A 23,229-nucleotide genomic window follows, 5' to 3' on the forward strand; every position below is an offset into this window, starting at 1 on the left:
TGGCTTGCTCCCCGGGTTCCGTCCCCCCCCTTCGGAGTCCGATCGCCGTGCTTGGCGGCGGAGGTCCGGGGCAGAGAGCACCTGAGGCTGCTGACAGGTGGGCTGTCCCGGACCGCGCCGGGGATATGACGGCTCCCTGCTGCGTCTTTCCAATTGATCCTGATGCTGCTTTCACCAGCTGGGTTCGTTGTACAAACAGAACAAACATCGTCAAAGGTCTCCGGAGATGGCCGGCACGCCCAAGGAAAGGGTCCTCCTGACGGGTATGTCAACCTGACCGCTGCGTTGAAGCATTGGCTGATATTTCATGCATCCATCAGGAGGCAGTGGCTTCATCGCCTCTCACGTCCTCGATACACTGCTTGCCCATGGGTATGCCTATTACTCAACATGAACCCCAAGCACCGCCTGTCCCACGCGACAACGCCACCACGGCTCCGGGTTTGAATTTCGCTTGCTAACTCATGTGGAATTGGCAACAGCTTCTCGGTGGTTGTAACAGCAAGGTCGCCCGAAAAAGGCCAAGCTATCGTCGGCTCCATCGACGAGTCTCTGCGGCCTGATGTCTCTTACGCTGTGGTTCAGGACATCGCCCAGGACGGAGCATTTGACCATGTGTGTTTTCTCCGCTTGGACATGCTTGCACACAGTCCTTGAAAGGCTCATCACTCTAACCTGAAATTCCACCAGGTCTTCCAATCCGGGACGAAATTCGACCATGTCGTCCACACCGCTTCTCCCTACAGCTTCAAGGTTGACGACCCGGTCAATGACTTTCTCAATCCCGCCATCAAAGGCACCACCGGCATCCTCAAGTCGATCAGGGCACACGGCCCGTCTGTGAAGCGGGTCGTCATCACATCATCTTCAGCAGCCATCATCAACCCGCTAAAGCACGAGAAGGTCTATGACGAGACCAAATGGGCCCCGTTCACTTGGGACGACGCCATCTCCAACCCCCAATTCGGCTACCCAGGGAGCAAGGTGAGCTTCCAGGCAGCAGTCCCTTCGAAATGTCCCCTCAAGTTGAACACTGACCACCTCACACACAGAAACTGGCCGAGCAGGCCGCCTGGGCCTTCGTCACAGACGAGAACCCCAACTTCGACCTCGCCACCATCTGCAACACATACACCTTTGGCCCCGTCCAGCGGCAGCTGCCAGCCCTGGGCGCCATCAACACCTCCAACCAGCGCATCCGCGACCTCGTCCTCGGCGGGATGCGCGGCGGGCTCGAGCCCACCGCGCCCGTGTTCACGTGGGCCGACGTCCGCGACGTGGCGCTGGCGCACGTCAGGGCCGTCACGAGGCCCGAGGCTGGGGGCAAGCGGTTCTATGTTGTTGCTGGGCACTTCTCCAACAAGAGGCTTGCGGATCTCATTCGGGACCGCCATCCTGAGCTGGTCGAGAAGTTGCCGCCGGAGGGGGCTGGGGATGATTTCCCTGCGGATGTGTATGGGTTCGATAATTCGCGGTCGAGGGAGGTGTTGGGGATTGAGTACCGGGGGCTGGAGGAGAGCGTGGAGGATACGGTGAAGTCGATTCTGGAGTGGCAGTCGAGGCACTGAAACGATCTCGAGAATCCTTTCACGGCACTTATTGTTCCAGGGGTTGGCTGTGCTTGCTGTGTCCATTTGAGCCATCCTTGAGAGTCCCCCCGGATATTACCTGTTGTGCAAACCTTCTTTGAATAATCCTCGGAAATGTCACACCAGTTGCGCGAGCCGATGACGAGCGAGGCCACATGCTCTTCCGCAGCCCACATGTATTGTGAATATTTTGGTATGAGTTGTTCTCGCCATGCTTTGTCTACTAGAATTACTTACGGTGGGGCAACCCCACGATGACTCTCACGGCAACTACCTTGCAGCTTCAGTGAATAGTCACCCCAGGTTCCAAGTTTTCATCACTTCGGACAATTCTATGCAGGTCCCAAGCAAACATCCGGGATATCCACAGCCTGTAATTTCAGATCTTCTTCTGTGTCCTTATGAGTGTATACAAGTCTTTGACTGAAGCTCCAAATTAGCTACAAGCCCTAGGAGATTGAAAAGAAGTTGAATGCCACCGTCTTTCATGAACAGTACGACCATGGTTTATTTTCTAAGTTGCAGTCATGTGAGACCACCTAGAATCATCTACACACCATTTACATGTGTAGCATCTTAAGCAGACTTTAATTAGATGTTATCACAACTGATGTCCATCATAGATAGGACAAAGCCAGCCACGGTTAAAACGATGACCACAATCAACATTCCAAACAAGTAACTGTACTTTTCTCTGCCCAGATGAGCTCTTGAAGACTTGAGAGCCGCAAGGATCAGTAGGCAGCATTCCAGTCCCTCTTTCGATTGATAGAATGCCTGGGCACCTCTGATCGTGGTTAGTCTTCACACGCCATCAGCCAGAAGCTGTCAATGTCGAAGAAGTCTGGGTTTGTGCTTCTTACTGATGGAGACCTCCTCTCGCACATATCGCACAGCGGCGTGGTGCATACTTCATCCTGAAGACCTCTTATCGCAATATCAGGTCCATAGGACCCCGCCCCTGGAACCAGCCTTGGCCCGTACTTTGGGGGACGACCTCTTATCCCTCTTATCGTACAGATCAGACAGCGCCATGGTACGTACCGCTTGGTGGTGGCCTCTCCCTGTGCATTTCAGATGGCGCCTTGTGGGCCCATGCTTCTGGGGATGGCCTCTTATCGCCCATATCGGACAGCCTTGTGGGCTGCCTTTCCTTGCGGGTGGTTGACTGGGCTCGACGGCCCCGCTCAGCTTGTTATTGAATCGACCAAGTCCCAGGTCAGAAGTGCAAACGGTCGCGCCACCCAGCAGACACGCGACTGGTCTTCGTTGGCACACATCCACACCATTCGCGTCGATATCCAGTCCCTTTGGCGTCGTCAACGATCAGTCAGTGCCAGCAAGCACTTCAGAATCCATCGCCATTGCAGAGTATGGCATAGACCTTCCTCCAGGAGCAGAAATCAACCCCTCCAACGCGGCAATGCTTCTCGACATGAACAACGGAGCCACCAATGCCTCCGTCGCGCCCTTCAGCCAGCCCAATGGCGTGGCATATCCTGTGTCTGGCACCTTTCTGGTAAGGAGACTATCAATTCCGTTTACGAAAAGACTTGTGGCTAACAGATCGAAGGCGAGCAGTAACCAGGACGCTGAGATGGGAGTAGTGTCCGGAGTTGCCGACAACTACCTCGGAGACAGTCACGACCCGATCGGCGCAGGAGACGGTGTTCTCTTCCGTCCCTTCAAGCACTTGCCTGGTGAGGTCAGAACCATGATCTGGAAGGCTGCCGCTGCGTCTGCCAAGCCCCGAGGAGTCTACCAATTCAAGGTCAAGCACATCAAGCTGGGGCTCGCGTCAAACCATTACCCGCTGGCTCAGTCCATGTTCACCAACATACGCCGGCTCGACGACAACAGCCCCCTCGTCCGTGAGATCCGTGATCTGATGCAGAGCGTCTACACCGGCGACTCGGTCTCGACCTTCACCCCCCTGCCCGAGGTCGGCAGGTTCACCCTCGAGATCCGGAACCTGCTCCGGAGCTGCCCGGAGGCCCGGTCCGAGCTGGTGCGCACCCCCGCCTTCGGCTCGAGCTTCAGCTTCCACTGGTTTGAGGGCGGGAAGTGCGACCTGGGCGTCGTCCGGCCGTTCTGTTACGATACAGACTGGATCAGCCTCACCGAGGTGGCTCAGCACCTCACGATACGGCCCTCTGCCCCCGGTGTGCTTTGCACGCCTGACATCGCCGCCATCGAGCACCTCGCCATCCCGCATCTGGAGTGCTTCTGTACCGGAGACTGGTCACGTCTGCAAGCCCAGCTGCGCACGCTCGCCGTGTTCCCCAGCCTCAGATCACTCGGCATCTACGACTCCTGCCTCTCGGTCAAGCGGGTGTCCCACTGGGACCGCCTGATCACGGAGGACCAGAGGTACTTCCTCAAGGGCGTCTCGACCTCGGCCTCGGGCGCGCGGCCGGGGCGGCGGCTGACGGGCGCGAGGTTCTCCGGCGCCATGGGGAGCCTCAAGAGGCTGATCCTCGAGGTGGCGGTGAAGGAAATCATGAACAAGCTCCAGAGTCCGCGCCCGGCGAGTCTTGCCGGCTTGAACTTCTGCCTCCTGCTCCACGCCAGCAGCCAGGCGGGACTGGACCTCATGAAGTTCAGGGAGGATGGCTCCCATCTTGACGACGTCGCTCGGATCCAGGACTTGGGAGTCATTGGACAGGAGGTGAAGGCCTTGCGGATCAACGGGGCCCGACCTTGAGACGATTTCGGACCAAATGATGAAAGTGGACGCCACAGCCAGTATCCCACCAAATAAGAGCCTTACGTGTGGCATAATGTGGAAATGGAGCAGGTGTCTCGTGTAGGGGTTGAGCACCGATACGTGCTCCCACCACGAAGAATGCGGCGGCCTAGTCTGGCCTGGTCCTCATGTGCGCTGGCTTAGACCACTTTTGATGAGGAAATGTGTCTTGCGGAATTGTGACCCGTGATGATTGGAGGACAGACGTTTGTTTTTACACTTTTCGGTGGTTGCTGTACGCCGAGTACCGGCCTCGTGAGAAGTTGAGCTCTCTCTGGGGTCAACTGTTAGGGATCAGTGGTTGACCGGTCATTTGTGACTTGTTCCAAGCTAAGCTACCGTGATGAGTTGCACACAGGGAGACACCAAAAAAGGGACGTTCAGTGGACAGTTTTGTGAGCCGGATAAGCCGATGGATACGGAATAATGTACAACAGTTTCGACATGATCACAGGCCGTACAGGTCCTGAAGCAGTGATGACATCACCAAATTGATAAAAGTGAATTGTGAATTGGAAAATTGTGAGCACGAGGGTGATGAAACTACGGAGCAATGACAGGACGTGACACAGGACAGAGCAATTCCGGCAAGACTCTCAGCCGTAGACCATCACTTGGTTTGACGAGAGCAACAAGTAGATTGCGCGGTCTAGGCTACCTCGAGGCTACCTACGTAAGCATGCGCGAGCCCTGCAAAGTCCAGGTCACATCGTCCTACTGTTGCCCCGTCTGCCCGCATTCCGCATCCCGTGTTCCGCATTCCTCGCCCCTTGGCCCGCCAGGGGGTCTGGGGAACGAGCAGTCTCGCCTCTGTCAAGCCGTTATTACACATGCATGTCGGCACCCACACCGGTGTGTTGTCGCACAAAGGGGGCAACGGCTTGTGACAGTCTTGGCCATTGGCTGACGGCCCGGGCCAACCGGCTCATAGTTCCAAGGGGTCCAGAGGGGGGGTTGATCGATCCATTTAGCGCCCGCTGCGGGCTTTTCCCAGGCAGCTGGGAACTTGCTGGCTTCTCCTCACGACCGTCACCCAACATGCATGTTGCGGCCGACTCGCAACACCAACTCATGCCCCTCCAACCGCACAACTACCTTGCCTAGGTAGTAGACAGACAGTTGGCTACTCAGGCTTGCTCCTGCATAAGTCTTGTGTGCCTGGTGCGCCATGGCTTCTGTCGACAATTACCATGGCGCTGGCAGCAGCAGCAGACAGGACTGGGAGGCCCGGGCAAGCATCCCCTTCAATGTGGGCGGCGGATCGTCGTCGCCATCAGCTCCGCCGCCGTCAGACGTGTCTCGGGCCACAGCGACACAGGCAGAGCTCCCATCCCCTGCATCCACGCACGCAGGGCAGGGCAGGACAGTCGATGACCACGATTCTGATGAGAACACCAGCCCCAAGACATCCTCCGGCGGCAGGTGTCCCAGCAGATATGACTGGAGTAAGCACATGCCCACTATCAAGCATCTCTACATCGAGGAGGACAAGACCCTGAAGGAGGTGATGGGGATAATGGAGAAGGAGCACAATTTCATCGCAACGTGAGTGCCAGTCCCAGCTCCTACCCAGTCTTTACAACATGCACGCACACGAGCACGCAAGCAAGCGAGAGTGGACGCCCCGGCTGCATCCGCACAAGGGGAGCCACCCCCAAAATCCCTTGCCCCTTGCTGTGTGTGTGTGCTTACGGGGTCGATGACGCCCTTCTGCTTACGCCCAATCTGCGCCGCAGGGCCCGCATGTACAAGATCCGCCTGAAGAAGTGGGGCTACACCAAGAACGTCAGCGTCAAGTCCGAGGAGATCGAGCCGCTGCTGAGGCTGCTCGACGAGGCAGAGCACAAGGGCGACGCCCGCGCGGCGTCGAGCGAGGTCCAGCTCGCCACGGGCCGCGTCGTCGGCCTCGACCGCCTCGCTGCACACCTGCGGCGCAAGGCCCAGAGGCAGCACCAGTCCCTGGCCGTGGACACGCGCCTCGCCTCGGCCCATGCCGCTGCTGCTGCCGCCGCCTCATCGTCCACGTCGCTGGCGCGGTACCGACGCGGAGGTAGTGGCAGTCTCAGTGCTGGGAGCCCGTCTCCCACGTCGCTGGCCATCAACTCGCCCGACATGTACCGCATCTCCGAGATCGTCTTCGCCGACGTGCACGCCTACGTGTGCGGGCGCATCCTCGAGCCCAAGGGCCTCAAGCTGGTGCAGAGGTCCGACTACGACATGACCTCGCCCGTCTTCTCCATGGTCCACGCCGCCAGCGAGTTCCTCAAGCAAGGGCGGCTCGACGAGGCCCTCGCCCTGCTGAGGGTCGCGCCCGCCCGCCTCAGGAACGTCATCATGTACGAGCCGCCCAACATCCTGCACTGCCTGTTCATGGTCATCGTCCACCTCCTCAGCACCTCGGGCTCGGAGCAGCTCGTCAGCAGCATCAAGGCGCTCCTCGCCTACGCCGCCGCGACGGCCGACGAGAACTCGCGCCACTGGTCGCCGCAGTACCCCGTGCGGCGCATCCTCCGCAGCCTCGCCGACCTCAGCGCCTCCAAGGACTTTGCCCTGCGCGACATGACGGTGCACGCGTGGCGGTGCCTGCTGCGCTCGCACGACCTGACGCTCGGCTCCCCGGACTGCGCCCAGACCTTCCCCAACTGGCTGGACCTGGGCGAGTCAGCCGGGTTCGACGTCCTCCCCCTCGGACCTGCTCGAGAAGATGCACTGGGAGGTCTACCGCAAGCGCGTGGCCGAGCTGGGCGAGGGCGACATGCAGTCGTGGTCGCAGCTCTTCTACCTCGCCGAGCTGGAGCGGCAGAAGGTCAAGGCGCGGGGCACCCCGACGCACAGGCTGCAGCGGTGCCTCGAGATGACCCTCGCGGGGATCGAGGGCGCCGAGCCGGGAAAGGGGCTGGTGGCCAAGTATAACTGCCAGCGCAGCCTCGCCGAGATCTACAACGACCAGGGCCGCCGCGGGCTGTCCGAGGATTTCCTCCGCGCCGCCATCGATACTGCTGCGGTGAGGCACGGCCGCAACGACGAGCGCGTCCTGCAGATGCTGTTTGAGCTCGAGAACCGCCTGGCCGAGTGGGGCGAGGGCGACGACAAGCTCGCCGAGCCGAGGGCGAGGTCGGCTGGGATCATCGTGGCGCTGAATAATGAGCCGAGTGGGTAGTGCTGGGGCGGGTTGGTGAATCAGACCGAAGAAGATGGGGACCACTGGAGCACCCCGGCACGAACGTGTGGGTACCCAAGCCTGGCACTTCACCGAACCTGTCGAGCCGCTCGGGGGTTCGGAATACCCAGGCTCTTGACAGTCAGCAGTTCTCTCGCCATGTCCGCGTCCACGATCAGAGTACAAGGGCGCTCAAGTGCACAGCCGACGCTCGACAGCGCAGTCATTCCCATTGCCGGCAGAGTTCAGAGGCAACCGCGGGGTATCGAACTGACCATGTCCTCGCTGGTCTGCGCATGCTGCACATTTAGAAGGAGGCAAGGATTGCTGCGCTGGTGTGCGTCCGAACTGCAGGCCCGTTCCGCCGTCGTGCTCAAGGGCTGTATGCGCGATGGCGCGAGTGTGCGCCTCTGCACAACAATGCCCAGCCCCAATCATATCTCCAGATCTATTTCTTGGCGGCCGCGACAGTCGTATTTCGGCAGATGGATGCCGATGGGGTTCTCCTGAAACCTCGGCCGACGTGCCACTGCCTCACTGGCCATGTCTCTTGCCTGGGTAGGCAGAATTGCGGCCCCAATCGGCGCAGTGCCCTGGCTCCCAACATCCTCGACCGTATGTCACTCACTCACGCGTGCATACCAACACCCCCAGGCGGTTCAACGGACGATGAATCACATGGACTTCGAAATCCTCCAGCCAACATCGGAGGCTGTGGGGTGGGTTTCTTGCGGGAAAACCCCACACCGGTCAACCACAAGGGCCGGGAATAACTGTTCTGTTGGTGGCTCATTACACGTCGACCTGCTCCGTTTGGCTTGAACCGCTTGGGTACTTACTTCCCTTGTCGGATTAAGGCGATGCAGAACTCAGGGGGGTATTTGGGCTTGGAAAGCGGGAGGGGACGGAACAGGGATTGGATTTCCTTGTAAAGTTCTGGGACAGGATGGAAGAGTCATCACACCGTAATGCGAGGCCTCAGCGTGCAGGGTTTATACACTCGCTGCTACTGGCCCTGGAAGGCTTAAGAGGCGGTTTAAATCGGTTTAGTCTTGTTGCATTGGAGCCCCAGCAAGTGGCAGGTGGAATGCGTCGCCCAGACCTTCTTGTTGTGGTGCTTGGCGCCATATTGTGTGGATAGAATGCCACCATATCCGTGCCGCAGTGAGACAGCAGCCTAATAATTGGTACCTGTCAAATTGATTCCCAGGCAGCATTTTCTGCACCAGTTCGGGGAAATTGCCCTCGCGTATACCTTTGTCAGCCTGGCAAGACTGCCTAAATTTGGCTGAAAATAAATAGTGTCAACCCTTATCCCATGACCAGCCGTCAAATAAACTTTCGGGACGTCGGGAGTGGTGGGTCTTGCCGATCCTCCTCCGCCTCCCTTGAAAGTTACCGGCGTGTTGGTTCTTTCCGTCGCCCCTGTAACGCATCAACCGAGACGCCACTCTTTGCCATGTAATCTACATACTAATACCTGCGTGCAAACTTTGTCTGGAACTCGAAATTCCAGGCATCGAAAAAAAAAAAAAAAAAAAAAAAAAGGAAAAAAAGGAAAAAGAAAATATTAAAAAAGTTCCGAGCAAGTCAATCCAGGAGGCACACCCGTAACTCCCTGTTCTCACAAGCACCACGTGTTCGAGTCGTACTTGAACGCAGGTCCGACGGAGCGTTACGCACACGTCAAAAACGGCCCAGTAACCAATTGCCCCGAGACACACACGCCCAATGGCAGTGGGTTGTGCTGATCCTTCTAGCGGCCGCCTCGTGTTACATGGGAGCCGTCGACGGGCAACCTGATAAGCGGGCTGCGGCGCCGAGGGAGGATCTAAGTTGGCACTTGCAGCTGACACTTTCCAGAAATGCGGTGAAGACTCATATCGAGATTGGCTCGCCGGTCGCTGCTCGGTCTCTCCTCCAGGGGACTACCTTCCTGGTCCCTGCCCCCTCGTGGTTCTGTCCCTCGTGGCTCTGTGTGATGAGGTTCCGGGTTTGTGGTGGGTGTCTATATTAGTATGCTTGATCGCGATCTTGAGCAGGGTCACGAACAAGAATCTATTTCAGTCTTTCAAAGACTAGTATTTACTACTAGGCTGCAATACAATTCTATTGGCTTCGAAAGAATTTTCCCATTCCCTTTTTATTCTTGTACGACGCCTACACAAAGGTTCAGGCCAGCCTGCATCGGAGGCGGGATCCTTCAAAACATCCAAGAATTCGACACTTGGCACCCAAGACGCGAGAAACCGCAGGGGGCGCCGTCCCTGCCTGGTACCACGTGGGACGGGAACTTGGGCCCGCGAGGACAGGACCCTCAGCCCATTAATTCCACCGATTTGCAGAAACGAAAGTCTGTCAACGCCCCGTAGGGCTGAGCCATGCGCGCCACGAGGAAGGATGTGGGGTCCAGAGGAACCTTGGAAGGCAGCCAGCCACCGCCGGATAGAACAGGGTTGTCATCCTCAATAGTATGCAGGCCCGGGGTTTTCGCCCACCCCTGCTTTTTTTTCTTTCCCCCTTCCCCTCCTCACGCCCGCATCCTGCCCTGTCAGGGGCCGGCGATTCAGGGCAGTGTGTGATCCTTTTCGTGCACCTCTCCTTGCCCAGGCACCCAAGACACGAGCACTGCCATTGGGAATGCGGCTCTGTCGGCCGGGCCGTCCGTGGTGGCTGCCAAGCCTGTCAAGCCTGTCATCATCTTCGGGCTGGGTTGAGTCATCACCCGTCTTGGTTCTCACGTGTATGAAATTGAGATGAACCATTTTTTGACCGCCACGCCACGAGAAACCTGAGATGAGCCGAGTCGAGATGACGTCTGCAAGAAATTATGCATCCAGGAACTCGAAACTGGAGAGACGGAAATCAACAGAACAATAGGCCATCAAGGCGACTCAATAATCTGTATCAATTGGGCTTTGTTGCATCTATCGCGGTCGGATATGCTAATATTTGGGGGCATGCTTGGATGCAGGAGGAATCTGTAGGAGAGATTTTCGATCTAGACCGTACCAATGGAATGTTTTGGGGGACTGAAGAGAATATGGGCAGATTCCATGGATAGAAGGACTCGAAATAGACCCTTCGTCTTGAGTTGCAGCTTGGTGGATTCGGAGTAGACCGAATTGGCCCCTAATTTCTAAATTTCTACTTGCCAAGCCGTTCCGAAGCATTGCAGATGTGCTCGAGTCCTTTCAATAAAAATTCTCGGCATCACTCGTACAGCATTGGAAATATCACGGGACATTCCATGGTTTACGAGTTATTACTCATCTAAAACTAAGTTAGTTGTCAGATGTCAGATAGGTACGAAATAAGACCTCGGGAACACCTGGACTTAGTCAGTACAGAAGAGCCTCATGCCGAACAGGGAAAGTCAGTGGCGGTGAGAATACCTGACCGAAATCGAAAAATCCATTTCTCAGGCATCACAATAAGGGAGGAAGTATGTAATATGCCTTGGGGCTCTTTTATCAGACAATAGGGATCCGAGGGCTAGCTCTGTGCAAGAAATGAAACCTAGCCGAGCCACTGCAGGTTGTCGGGTCAAGAATAGGTGCCTGGGGAAGACCACACAAAATCTTGACTCATCCTTCTATAGCCAGCAGAAAATAGTCGCCCGAAGTGTCACAAGGCGCTCCCGTCCGCCTGGAGCCGCGAAGTTGGGGGCCGTAAGCACCGTTTTTGGATGTGTGGTAGCAGAGGGCTCGGTGTGTGATGCGGTCAGATGGAATCGCACAGCCGCCCCCAGCCCTACGAGTAGTACTTCGCTTTGGGGAGGTAAGACGAACACCAAGAACTATTCTAAAGTATGACCTCGTGATTGAGTATATAATACGGGATGAGTCCTCAGTCTTCTGGCATCGATTCTGGCATCATCAACATCATCAGCATCAAGCACTCTAAACAGTCTCACAACAATCTATCTGACAGCTTACTTCTTCGCGGTAATCCAACCAATCATCACACGCAATTCAAACCCTGTCCTAAGACCTCCTACCCAACCGTCACAATGAACGCTTCTACTTTCATCTCTGCCATCGTCGTGGCCCTGGCTTCTTTTGCCGCCGCCGCACCCGTCCCTACAGAGACCCCAACTCCCGTAAGTATTCAATTTCACGTCTGACGTGTATCTCTCCTGTCCCTTGCGGCCATTCAACAAACCAACCATATTATTCCCTGTAAGTTTCAATGAAACCTTTTGTGCTGACATTCCTCTACAGGACTGCGTTGGAGGTTGCGGTGTTAACTAGAATCGCACCCGAAATGGTCCATTGACGACCCATGTATCAACTATAAGACTGTATTATCTATGGGAGGGTGGATTTCTTGTCGGGTTCAACCCAGTGTTACAATAAGCGATCTCTTCGATAAAGGATGTGGCAACACATGGATTGGGATAGATAATAGACAGCAATGTCTCGGGTTACAACAGTGACAATAAATCAAGAAGTTTAATGTATTGTAATTGCAGGATTCAATATGTTGGAGTTGCATCGCAAAAATTTCGATTGGCGTCAATGCTATAGCATTACATCCAACAGTTTCATTTCGTGTCCTATGCTGCTTGAAGTACGACCCAGATGAGAGGGACAGTACCGACAGAAAGGTCTAACCGTTGACATGCACGCTTCTTGACATGCTCCACTAAGTCTGGAGGCTTCCATCTGGCTCGTGGAATATCTAGCTTCCTAGCATAATTTTCAAAAAACTGGGCGCGGCACAAATTATTATGTCCAAGCAGTGAACTCCACCGAATGGCTTCAAGCCTTGTGAATATCACGTGCCAACGGCAAAACGAATTGCATCAGTCAGCTCAAGTCGTTAGGTGCTGCCGTTTGAGAAATACTTAAGTATGCTGTTACTTATGTTCATGAATCACACGGCGTCGACTCGACTCGGCCGACTCCAGGCCAGCAGTTCCTGGCAGCTATGGCTTTGAGACTCTGTAGCGTACTGCTTATGGTTCGCTGTATTGACACAGAAATCGGAGGACCGGATGACGCTTGCAGGACACGCGCAACACGACCAGTCTTCTTATGCACGGATCTGGGTCCACAAATATCCGGTACTTGATAATTCTAGAAACACCGGGCAGTTGATGTCCCCGAGAATCATTCCTCCAAGTTATACCTGGAGGGTATGGGTGCATCTTTTTCCATGTGTGATCCAGCTGAGGCGATGCATGGGTCCTGTGCCAAACCGTCAAGGTCGCATTCGCAAGTAGTTTCTAGACTTTGAAGGATGCTCCAAAACCCGTCCACAATCTGCTTGGCATAAAAAATTTCCCCCGGTGCTCTTGTTGTCGCGGTCTTTGCCTGAATCTCGTCTCGCATGTGGACAGATATCTGGTTGGTCGTTCGGTGAAGAGCAACACCAACGGCCAAGTCCGTCACACGTGAGGCAAGGGGTCATTTCCAGAGTCCATGTTCCTTGTACTACTCACCGCTGATTTCTGAAAATGAGGCTTCCAGCGAGGTCGTTGACTCGACGTCTAGGGCTATCCATGTCGAACAAAACGTGTTAATTTGCCACAGCAAACCAAGAGAAAAGGCCGATGGCGTCTTCGACACTCACGCCTGAGGCTTCTGCATCTTGATCCTTTATATATTAGATCAATCCTGGACCACAATACATGTCACTCTTGAATTTCATGCCGGCAGATCGGATACCTCCGAGCGACGTGTTTTTTGCGGATCTGTGATCCTTCGCCGCGGTAATCGCCCGCTCGCTCAAAATCCATGCCGACATTCCAGGATCCTTAGCGTGTCTCATCTGGAATTCGATGTGGGTAAGAATTTCGAGGGCACCCGGTGGCCTGGGCTCAGCTGAGCACGGGCGAGCACCTGAGTCAGACAGTCAGACAGGACATGGGCTTATTAAGATATGGCCGAGATTCCTCGGTGAGCTGCCGCCGGCCTGTCTGGCCTGTATGTGTGGCATCCGAAGTGGACTCCAGCGAGCAGCGGGAGGGCCCATATTCAAATGAGGGAGATCATTTGCCAGCAAACGTGCGTTCCACCCGGGTGGATTCCTTGACAGACGTTCGACCGGCATTCCGTCATCCTCGGCTTCTTATTAGTGGAAGTCGTCAGTCCGCGGCCCACGCAGGTACACAAAACCCCCTGACGCCACGGTGGATTGGCCCTGGTCGGCTGGAGGCCAGAAGGCACACCGCATCTGGTATGCCGGCTCAACGGTGGGCGGACCTGGGCCTGTTTCCCAGACCACCGCTTTGCCATGTGGAGTTCAGCAGGCGGCGGATCAGGCACGGCCAGGGATGATGCAAACTAAGTTGCATGAAGGTTAAATTACGTGAGCTCTTTTCTGTGGATCTCCAAGGGGCAAGCCACCAACCGCCGCTGTCTTGCTGATGGCTTCCAGTTAGTCCACCAATGCTTGATCTGTCTGTTTACACTACTGTACGTGCACAACTGACACAATGCTTTGCGCGTGGCGATCTGCATGCTCCACCAAATACAGTCTGCTTGAGCCTCGTTATGTGGATTTTGCAACTGCCGTTGCATGAAAATCGGCATTCACATTGGGCCACACTGCAAGAGGCGGACTTACCAGCACAAAATACAGAGTGCGAACTGAGATCCATCATGCAACCTTCAACATTGAACCAAACTGGTCCGGCATCTCAGGGGCAGCCTCACGTAGCCACGGCCTACGGCACAGCCACTAGTATTCTTCGTGGGGAACTCATTAAGCCAGGCAACGCTACTGGTGCGCACCACATGGCGGCTCACAAGTCGCATCTCCAGGGTCCCACCAGAAACAAGTGCAAGAGTGGTTCGCACGCCATACAGTTAGGCACAGCAAGGCACAAGGCACAACTCGAAAAGTACCGCTCAACAGCCGCAACTAGGCCGCTCTCGGCCTGGATGCCGAAATATAGCTTCTAGAAGACGCCCCTTAATGTGTCAGGGGGCAGCAGCTGTCATTTGATGCAGAACCCTGCGTGGGGTCAATCTGACAGCTGTGCAGTGCCGGCTGCGCGATAACGCTCTCCTCCTCGTACGATCATTGGAAGCCACCAGGTAGACCCTGGAGATAGTCTGTGGACCAGGCTGGATCAACAAGCGTGAAGCCTCGGACGGTCCTGCCGTTTGTGCCCAAAGAGCGTGTATATGCTTCCACGATTGTTTTGACAGGCCCACTTCCTTAAGTCTTTCAATAAGCTTAAAAGGAAGACGATCACCAGCCTCTCGACGATCTCTTATGCTGATCACCAACACTCACTCACACTCTCTTTCAGCCCTCGCTCCAAACGATCGTCACTCCTTTTCGATCGACCAACACACTCTTTCATCATGCTTTCACCACGCGTGATTCTCACGGCGCTGGCCGCCTTCGCCAACACCGTTGCTGCCGCTGGTGTCACCGGCGCCGCTGAGGGTTTCGCCAAGGGAGTTACTGGAGGTGGCTCTGCCGCCCCCGTCTACCCCAAGGACAACGCTGAACTTGTTTCGTACCTCACGGACAGCTCCGCCCGTACCATCATCCTGACCAAGACCTTCGACTTCACCAACACCGAGGGAACCACGACGGAGGCTGGATGTGCGCCTTACGGCACCGCTTCCGGTTGCCAGCTGGCCATCAACAAGGATAACGTGAGTGGACACCTTTTTGTGGCTATTACTCTTGGCTCAACAGATCGCTAATGCTTGTCTCAACCTCAGTGGTGCAAGAACTACCAGGCCAGCTCCCCAACTGTCAGCTCCATCACCTATGACAAGGCTGCCTGGAACGCGATCAAGGTCCAGTCCAACAAGTCCCTGGTCGGCCAGGGCTCCGCCGGTGTCATCAAGGGCAAGGGCGTGTACATGGCCAACGGTGTCAAGAACATCATCATCCAGAACGTTCACTTCACCGAGATCAACCCCCAGTACGTGTGGGGCGGTGATGCTATCTCCATCGCTGGTGCCGACATGATCTGGATCGACCATGTCAAGGTAAGACGGACCCAGAAACCACACACGACATATTCTCCATGACAGCAGGCTGACGAAACTGCATAGACCTCCCGCATTGGTCGCCAGCACCTTGTCCTCGGCAACGCCGCCTCCAACCGTGTCACCATCTCCAACTCTGAGTTCGATGGCTCCACTAACTGGTCTGCCACCTGCGACGCCCACGTAAGCACTCCTCGTCCAAGGCATAGTATTGAGAAAAGTGCTAACTAGATACCACAGCACTACTTCCTCATCTACTTCACCGGGAGCAACGACATGATCACCTTCAAGGGTAACTACGTCCACCACTCTTCCGGACGTAGCCCCAAGGTCGCCGGCAACACCCTGCTCCACGCCGTCAACAACTACTTCTACGCCAACAGCAAGCACGTAAGTATATAAACCATCCAACCCCCCCTCCCCCTCCCACACCCCCTCGCAATGACTAAGTGACTAACCCGCATCCTTTCACCAGGCCTTCGAGACCTCCCCGGGCGCCTACGTCCTCCTCGAGGGCAACACCTTCCAGAACGTCAAGGACATCATCGACCCCTCGGCCAAGGACGGCAAGATGTTCACCTCGCCCGACGCCAACAGCAACGCCAACTGCAAGGCCGCCCTCGGCCGCGCCTGCGTGCTCAACGCCTACGGCAGCTCCGGCACCTACACCAGCTCCGACACGAGCTTCCTCGGCAACTTCAAGGGCAAGAACATCGCCCCGGCCGCCGCCGCCTCGGCCAACGTCGCCCAGACTGCCGGTGTTGGCAAGATCTAATAAACGGGCTGGGGAGATTTTGCTCGCTCGGTTGTTGAGAGGGGGTTTACCGGCCATTGATGGCTCGATCACCGTTTCAGGTCTAGCCTGTGGCTTGCTCCTGGCGGCAGCCCGCTGTGAAAGCTGGGCTTAATATTCTTGTATATACATATTTTTTAGAGAGGTGTCGAATTGTAAATACTATGGCTCGATATAAGAGGCCTAAAATCTTGTGCTCCACTGCCTGAAAAAAAAAGAACGTGAAAATCTCTCAAACCGATATGACAGCGCCAGTTCCTCAGCAATATATTGCAAACATCATTTCACATTCTAAGTAACCTGTTGCGAATCTACATCTACTCGCAGGTTGTCAATAGAAGTACAGCGTCTCAGGCTGAGAACGGCGCCCTCTAGCCCTATTAAAAAACGGACTTATTTTAAGGGTTCCCATCGAAAGAAGCTGATGCTTTTTGCTGTTGTGGAATGGGCGACGAAGAGGACTCGAACATAAGATGCGTGTCTTTTGGAGACGACTTTAGAATTGCTCACAAGCTAGACTTGCAAGTGGGCTCGTTGTTTGGCACCTGGGGAATCGTGGTATTTATCTAGACAGGGAGAGTACGGTGCTCCGTCTCGCTTTGATATAGCAGAATTTCAATTGTGAATCCCAGCCCATCACGCGTCATCTCAAGCTAATGCAATCTGCTGAATTGCGTTTCCGGTGCCGGAATCCCGTGCTCTCCATCTGCTGGACGCGTCTCCTGTGCCGAACTCCGTGGCTGCATGGCTGTGATGTTACCCAGTGCCGAACTACCGTGGTAGCGATGCTCTAGCCTTTGCACAGCCTCCCCCATGATTCCCACTTTGATGCAGATCAGGATAGTCAACAGAAGTGCAAAAACTAGTGACAAATTCGGCATGTGCCGATCTAAACATTGATCACTTTTGATTCTGAGTTCAGCCTTACCCCGGGTTCTTAAAGCCATTAGTGTTGTGTTGTGGGGAATATAAAGTGAGGCTCTGCATATTTTGTTTAACGTCAGTTCTTGACTCCCATATTGACCACTGCCCACTGCGGCCCTCAAATTAGAACCACCGTGAACCCAGACACACGAAAGAAGAGTTTTCATCACTTTCTAATACCCAGACGAATTGCAGCCATCTAATTGCATCATTATATACTTTTCGCGGTCGGGAATCGACTCAACGTCCACGTCCTTCGTCGCGGCCAATGACGGCGATTAATGCCCGCAACCCCGATCAGTAATCATTTCAGCTTGGCTCACGACTCAAGTTTGAGACTAGAACAGGGCTATAAATCTCACAACGAGGCTATAAATCTTACGAGTAATATAGTACTGACTGCTGCCCGAGTAGTAAAGCAACATTCGTAATTGGCGAGCGGAAGCCTGTCCAGTTCAAATCACGTCGATAGCTCCCATGTGGTCATAGAAGTGGTGCAAATATCATGCTTTATTCAAAACATGATGCTATGTACTTGTGTATATATGTATATGCCTCTAGCAAATGTACAGTGAAAGGAAGCGATGCAACACGCTCAGGTCAAAAGAGTCAACTCTCGGGGCCCTCAGAATCTCTCCCACGGTTCCCCTCGTGATGTGCCGCGGCCCTGCTGCGAGCTGCTTAGCAGACACAGTAGGTGCCGTCACAGCCGTCTCCGTTGTCGTCGTTCTTCTCGGGCTCCTCGTCGTTGTTGTCGGTACCGGTGTAGGTGACGCAGACGTCCTTGACACCGTCGGTGGTGGTGTCGGTGATGGTGCAAGAGTCACCGTAGTTGGAGTTGATGCCTGTTGAGGGTTTTGTCAGCTATTCTTTTTTTCTTGGGAGCCGGTGTAGGATCTTGGACGATTACTTACCGCAGACGGACTTTCCATCGGTGACGGTGGAGCCGGTGATGGTGAAGTGACGCTCGTACATGGTCTTGCAGTTGCCGCAGGAGCGGTAAAGCTTGCCGAAGTCCTCGACGGTGAAGTCGGAGACCTCGAGGGAGCCACCGCCGTTGTGCTGCAGGACCTTGTCCTCGGCGCCGTAGGCACCGCCGCCCTTGATGTAGGTGGTGTCGCCGGCGTCCTGGTTCTTGATGGTGAAGGCGTCCTCGCAGACGGCGGACCACCAGACGTTCTCGAGGGTGCAGCCGCCCTGGCAGTGGACACCCTCGATCTGGTTGGGGCCGATGATGACGTTGCTCAGGGTGCCGCCCTCCTCGATCTGGAAGACGGCGTCCGAGTCGCCACCCTCGGACTGGCCGGTGCAGTCGACGCCGCGGTCGTAGACGAACATGCCTCCGTCGAAGGACTCGCCGGCGGCGATGGTCTTGACGTCGGACAGGGCGGAGGAGCCCGAGGAGGCGGGGACATCGAGGCGCTTCTGGATGTCGCGGGCCTTGGGGGCCGGGGTGACCTCAGGCTGGGGGGCGGCGATGGCACCAATGGCCATGGAGGCGATGAGAACGGCGAACTGCATTTTGATGGTTGGTGGTTGGTACGAAGTGAGTGTACGGGCAGTGAGTTGGATGTAAAAGACGAGGGACAAGCACTGCTTGTTGTATTGGTTGGAAAAGAAGGTGAGGGAGAGAAGACTCTTTGACTTGGTTGGATGATGATGAGGAAAGGGAAAACGAGAAACACAAATGCTTCGCGGCCATGCAGTTATATAGAAGTTCTCGATGGAGCTTCCTCGCGTGTGTTGGCTGCCCTCAGGCGACCGGTCCACAGTCTCTCCTGTTGAGTTTCTCCATCACGAGAGCACATAGTACACGTATAGAGGCCCCCGTATACCAGCATCAAATCGGAGATATCGGCAGTCGCTTACGACAACCTGTCGCTTGCCTGTTGTGGACGGTTTGCAGTCTCGGAGTCAATCATTGGATTGTCTAGACCCTACAGGGCGGAAGGTTGTGGAACCACACGATGATCTGTACCCTGTTTTGAAAACATACGGGGACCGCGTTGGTGGTGTCTCCTCCGTTGTTTCATCCCGATATTGCAGTATCGATATTAAAACTGGGGGCATGGCAGGGGGAGGGCTTCCACGCGAGGTGTGGTTCAGTCTGGCGGTGATCTTTTCTGTCGTCCGAACCTCAACAGCGACCAACCATGACGATCTGCTGCGATCTCCCTTGGCGCTAACTTGGCTTCCCTTCCCTTGTCCGGTGGATCTTGCCAAGACCAGCGTGACGAGTCGTCTCGACTGCCGCCTTGGCGGTTACGTTGTCCTGTGGGGTGAATTGGCGCTTGATCAGGAGCCTCTGCCTGGTGAAATAGGAGCTCCCCTGGCGTGGTTTGCGCACTTTTGATGGGCTCGACTTCGTGTTCTCGCCATCATCTCCGACACCCTTGATCCATCCGAATGGCCCGATGAGGACCTCTTCCGGGCTCGTGGGTCTCCCGTATTGTGCCCATTGGCCGTTGATCGACATGTTTACCTCAGGTCTCGACTGTGAACGGTGGAGAAATCGGATCCTCCATGTTTGACCTTAAACAACATGCAGGTAATATTTTCAAGCTGACAATCTTCTCAGGACTATGCCAAGAGCCTTGGCGATGGGGGTACCGGCGATCTTTGCCTTACTGCAGGCGGATTTGGCTCCTGAATATTCTCCCGATTATTCCATCGTCTCTCCGTCGGTTTATTCCCGTCGGACACTTTGGGGGTAGCGAGTCCGACATCCGAAAAGGAACAAGACGAGGGGGTTGCAAGCACCAGGATTGTAATTCATGCAGCAGGTACGGCCGGCGGCCGAATGCTTGAGAGTCGCGATCAGCACTGTCGAATTGGTGTCAAGGTTCGCCAAGCAGGTTGACAGCTGTGCCACGCGACGCTCTCCCGTGCTCGCGACTCATTAAAAGCCGAAGGGTACAAGCACCAGGGTTGTATGTGGCTGACGCCGCCCGTTTAGCAAATCTGATATTTCAAACTGGGAACATTTAACAAGTTTATCTGAGTCCGCAAATAGAAGACGAACCTAATGTCTGCTTTATTTGTCGATATAGAACGACCTTTCTTGCTTGTGTTCCCCAACCAAACGCTAAGCATCATTAAGGGTGGTCCCGTCATGGTTGGCGCTCGACAAGGGCAACTTCATCGGAGGTAATAGGAGGTGTGATCGAACTCAAACAAATGTGACCAAATTCAGAGGCCAGTATTCTGCCGATTAGATGGGCTTAAGCTTCTAAGTGAGTTGGAACATAACCCTCTTTGCAAGAAGAAGACGTAGCACCACCAGCCGTGAGCTATGTACACGTCGGCCAAAGACAAGTGAATCGCGCAGTGAAACGAATATGAGCAGATAATGGCACCCGGGGCGTAGTCGATCTCCTGAGACCCCGACAAAAATTGTGCCACATCATTGGTATCTCACCCATAGCCTCGCTCACTGAACAGGCATACCTCCAGGAAGCGAGTCCATCCCTATTCACGATGTCAGCCCTCGAGCTTGAGTTTGAAATGTGCAATCAAAGTTTCCAGCGAAGAGGGTAAACTTACATCCATCGACATCTTCGTCGATAAATTGCGGCTTGGTGCACTTGATCGCATCGGCAGCAGGCTGTCGCTTGAGCTCGCTGCAGGTGTCTCCTGTGCAACGCTTGTCAAGGGCTCGTTGGAGTGCGTCACCCTTCCATCCAAAAAGATAGTCTCCATGCTGGGAATGTCCAGTCCTGTATCGATACCAAGAGGGTATTACTCAGCTAGGTATTCATACCAGGGTAGTATGTGGGGTAGTTGCAACTCACGGATCGCCAGTAGAGTATACGAAGGGCTGACTGCCGTCTTCAGGCCAGATGTTTGGGTCATTAAACGGCGTCGTGTCCCACATGACTTCGTACATGAGCTGCGGCAGGCGCACGGGGTGTGTTGACGGACAGGGCCCAGTCGACTCGAAAGACCCTGAGCTTGGGTACGCCACGTGGGCCTTGTGATCCGGGCTGTCGACGTTCTTCCCGTCCCAGCACCTGCGCAATGGGTAAGATATTGAAAATGATGTAAATCATATGGATCATTAACGTACGTAGGGAATGTAATTGTTGTCCTGATTCCACCACCACACGTACCCGTGGGCAACGAGGTGGTGTCGCCGCCAGTGCAAGGCGCGCCGCCGAACGGGTTCTGCTGCATGTTGCTGAAGCAGCGATGGCAGATCTGCTTCTGCTGGCCCTGGGGCTCCCTCAGGCCAGCGTCACCCACGAGCATGCGGAACCCCTAATTTACCTCCGTCAATTATGTTCCATCTTCCTCAACAGACTTGCAAGGCGACGGCGCCGGGGCACTCACAGGTTTGAAGGCAGTGACTGTCGTCTTGCCATCATAAGGTGGGATATAGTACACTGTGATACCGCCGTCTCCACCCTCCAGACCCAAATTCAGCATCTGAGGCACCCTCTTGAATGTGCCGTTCCTTGCCCTAAAGTATAGGTTCGCCGTCCAGTAGTTGGAGAAGTCTTCGCTAAACGTGCAAGACGTACACGTAGACTCTACCGAGGGATCGAAATCAACGGGCGTCATGGTGGCATTGAATGAATTGCCACCCACGATCTGGTGGTTGTGACTGGATTGTATCCTTCCGGGCTCGACCAAAGGGTCGGTTCTCTGAATGACGAGCCGAGAGCATTCGAATCTCATCATGGCCGCGGTGGCACAACAGCCATCGGGCGGCGCGAATTGAGCTGCAACATGGTGTTGGACGAGGAGCGCGGATGCTAAGCCGAGGAACTTCATATTTGTTCGCGATGTACGACCGGGTCGATAAATTGCTTCTAGGTGGATATTATGTCGAGAGAGCTTAAGAGCATGTCGGTAAGGGACGGCGCGCTGCCTTTTTAATACAGTTCCCCAGGGATATAATGTCGCCGCCACGCTGGCTGGGGTCCGCAGCATCCACTGGTTCAAGCCAAATTACCATCATCAATTTCTTGACCACTCGTAACTGCCGTTCGACAGATCACCGCCGCGCCCTGGATTATATCGACGGGTAAAAGGGTTGAGTCGCCTGAAGCGGAGAGGATGCAACCTGATTGGCCATCCAATATATGCAAGGCGACCTCATTGAGAAACAGAGTGCACAGATTCGGGCTCACTCGCAGACTATCACGGCAGGTGTAATAATGGCCATTCATACATAGACAGTCTTGGCTGGGACCTGTTCTGGTAACGGTCCTGAGTGGCTCGTGATTGTGGCTTGGTAATACCAAACGGTAACAGGGGCTGCTCCTGGAGTCCAGCATTCTCACGTGTCAAGCTGCACGTGTGACGATACAGTCGAATAGTCTTAGCATAGATATTGCAGCTTTTAATTTAGTCCAAGCATCAATAGAATAAATACCAGCCTTGCTGATCCAATTCTGTCAGCCCCATTGTAGATTTGGGCGCCCGCTTTGACACAGGGATCGAAAGTTGACTCACCATCCGCTGCTGCGCCGCAGACTCACATTGCGGCCAAGTCAAATGAGTACCAATTTACTGACGTGGACCGAGTTTTGTCCCACAATTGGACTAAACTCCTTATGAGACCCATGTGCCGCACAAGAAGAGGAAGACTTCTGTGTACCTTTTGCAAATGGCTCCGATGTCGCCAAGTTATGACTCCTCTGTGGGCGATGACTGTTTCTATTTCCGTGGATGTCCGGCAGTAACTAATGGCAATAACAAATTCACTCGCCTGAGTGCCTGAGTGTAAACAACCAGTTGAGTCTTATACTGTGCACCTGTTTCCCATTTTCTCTGTTGACTTGCGAGAATGCTGCGTTCTATTTCTGCGTCACGGGCCCTGAGGGAGGCAGTGAGCCTTCCCAAGTCGATCAATCTACATCAATGCGTCCCTATCCCTGCGACAACAAAATACCGGGCGTTTAACCAAAAGTCATCAAGTGTCAGACACCAGTCTGCGTTGGCAAAGGCGCATGTCAAAATAGTCTCAAGCCCCAGATGCCGAGCAGATCCACTAAGAGAATCAAGCAGCGAGATAGCAGTGACGTCTCGTCAGGCCCAGAACCCGATTCTTC

The 23,229-nt window shown here is 54.8% G+C and overlaps 6 protein-coding genes across 6 annotated transcripts; 4 read left to right on the forward strand and 2 right to left on the reverse strand.

The window, feature by feature from the left end:
- Window positions 1-226: 226 nt before the first annotated feature.
- INS49_005364 (uncharacterized protein) lies at window positions 227-1,568 on the forward strand (the record flags this gene model as incomplete). The annotated part of the gene is made up of 5 exons (XM_043166145.1): window positions 227-263; window positions 321-372; window positions 483-576; window positions 691-984; window positions 1,053-1,568. 5 exons carry the CDS (start codon window positions 227-229, stop codon window positions 1,566-1,568), a joined length of 993 nt encoding a protein of 330 aa, XP_043017177.1.
- Window positions 1,569-3,012: 1,444 nt separating this feature from the next.
- INS49_005365 (uncharacterized protein) lies at window positions 3,013-4,293 on the forward strand (the record flags this gene model as incomplete). The annotated part of the gene is made up of 2 exons (XM_043166146.1): window positions 3,013-3,108; window positions 3,163-4,293. 2 exons carry the CDS (start codon window positions 3,013-3,015, stop codon window positions 4,291-4,293), a joined length of 1,227 nt encoding a protein of 408 aa, XP_043017178.1.
- A 1,210-nt stretch (window positions 4,294-5,503) lies between these two features.
- INS49_005366 (uncharacterized protein) lies at window positions 5,504-7,495 on the forward strand (the record flags this gene model as incomplete). The annotated part of the gene is made up of 3 exons (XM_043166147.1): window positions 5,504-5,880; window positions 6,072-7,011; window positions 7,037-7,495. The coding sequence occupies 3 exons, from the start codon at window positions 5,504-5,506 to the stop codon at window positions 7,493-7,495; spliced, it is 1,776 nt and encodes a 591-aa protein (XP_043017179.1).
- Window positions 7,496-14,814: 7,319 nt separating this feature from the next.
- INS49_005367 (uncharacterized protein) lies at window positions 14,815-16,231 on the forward strand (the record flags this gene model as incomplete). The annotated part of the gene is made up of 5 exons (XM_043166148.1): window positions 14,815-15,114; window positions 15,184-15,456; window positions 15,523-15,639; window positions 15,697-15,846; window positions 15,932-16,231. The coding sequence occupies 5 exons, from the start codon at window positions 14,815-14,817 to the stop codon at window positions 16,229-16,231; spliced, it is 1,140 nt and encodes a 379-aa protein (XP_043017180.1).
- Window positions 16,232-17,854: 1,623 nt separating this feature from the next.
- Window positions 17,855-18,694, reverse strand: INS49_005368 (uncharacterized protein; the record flags this gene model as incomplete). The annotated part of the gene is made up of 2 exons (XM_043166149.1): window positions 17,855-18,018; window positions 18,088-18,694. The coding sequence occupies 2 exons, from the start codon at window positions 18,692-18,694 to the stop codon at window positions 17,855-17,857; spliced, it is 771 nt and encodes a 256-aa protein (XP_043017181.1).
- A 661-nt stretch (window positions 18,695-19,355) lies between these two features.
- INS49_005369 (uncharacterized protein) lies at window positions 19,356-21,946 on the reverse strand (the record flags this gene model as incomplete). Its single annotated transcript, XM_043166150.1, has 6 exons — window positions 19,356-19,597; window positions 20,621-20,641; window positions 20,717-20,889; window positions 20,965-21,183; window positions 21,240-21,430; window positions 21,503-21,946. The coding sequence occupies 6 exons, from the start codon at window positions 21,944-21,946 to the stop codon at window positions 19,356-19,358; spliced, it is 1,290 nt and encodes a 429-aa protein (XP_043017182.1).
- Window positions 21,947-23,229: the final 1,283 nt, after the last annotated feature.

Source organism: Diaporthe citri, assembly GCF_014595645.1.
Source record: "Diaporthe citri strain NFHF-8-4 chromosome Unknown scaffold_17, whole genome shotgun sequence".
Taxonomy (NCBI): Eukaryota; Fungi; Ascomycota; class Sordariomycetes; order Diaporthales; family Diaporthaceae; genus Diaporthe; species Diaporthe citri.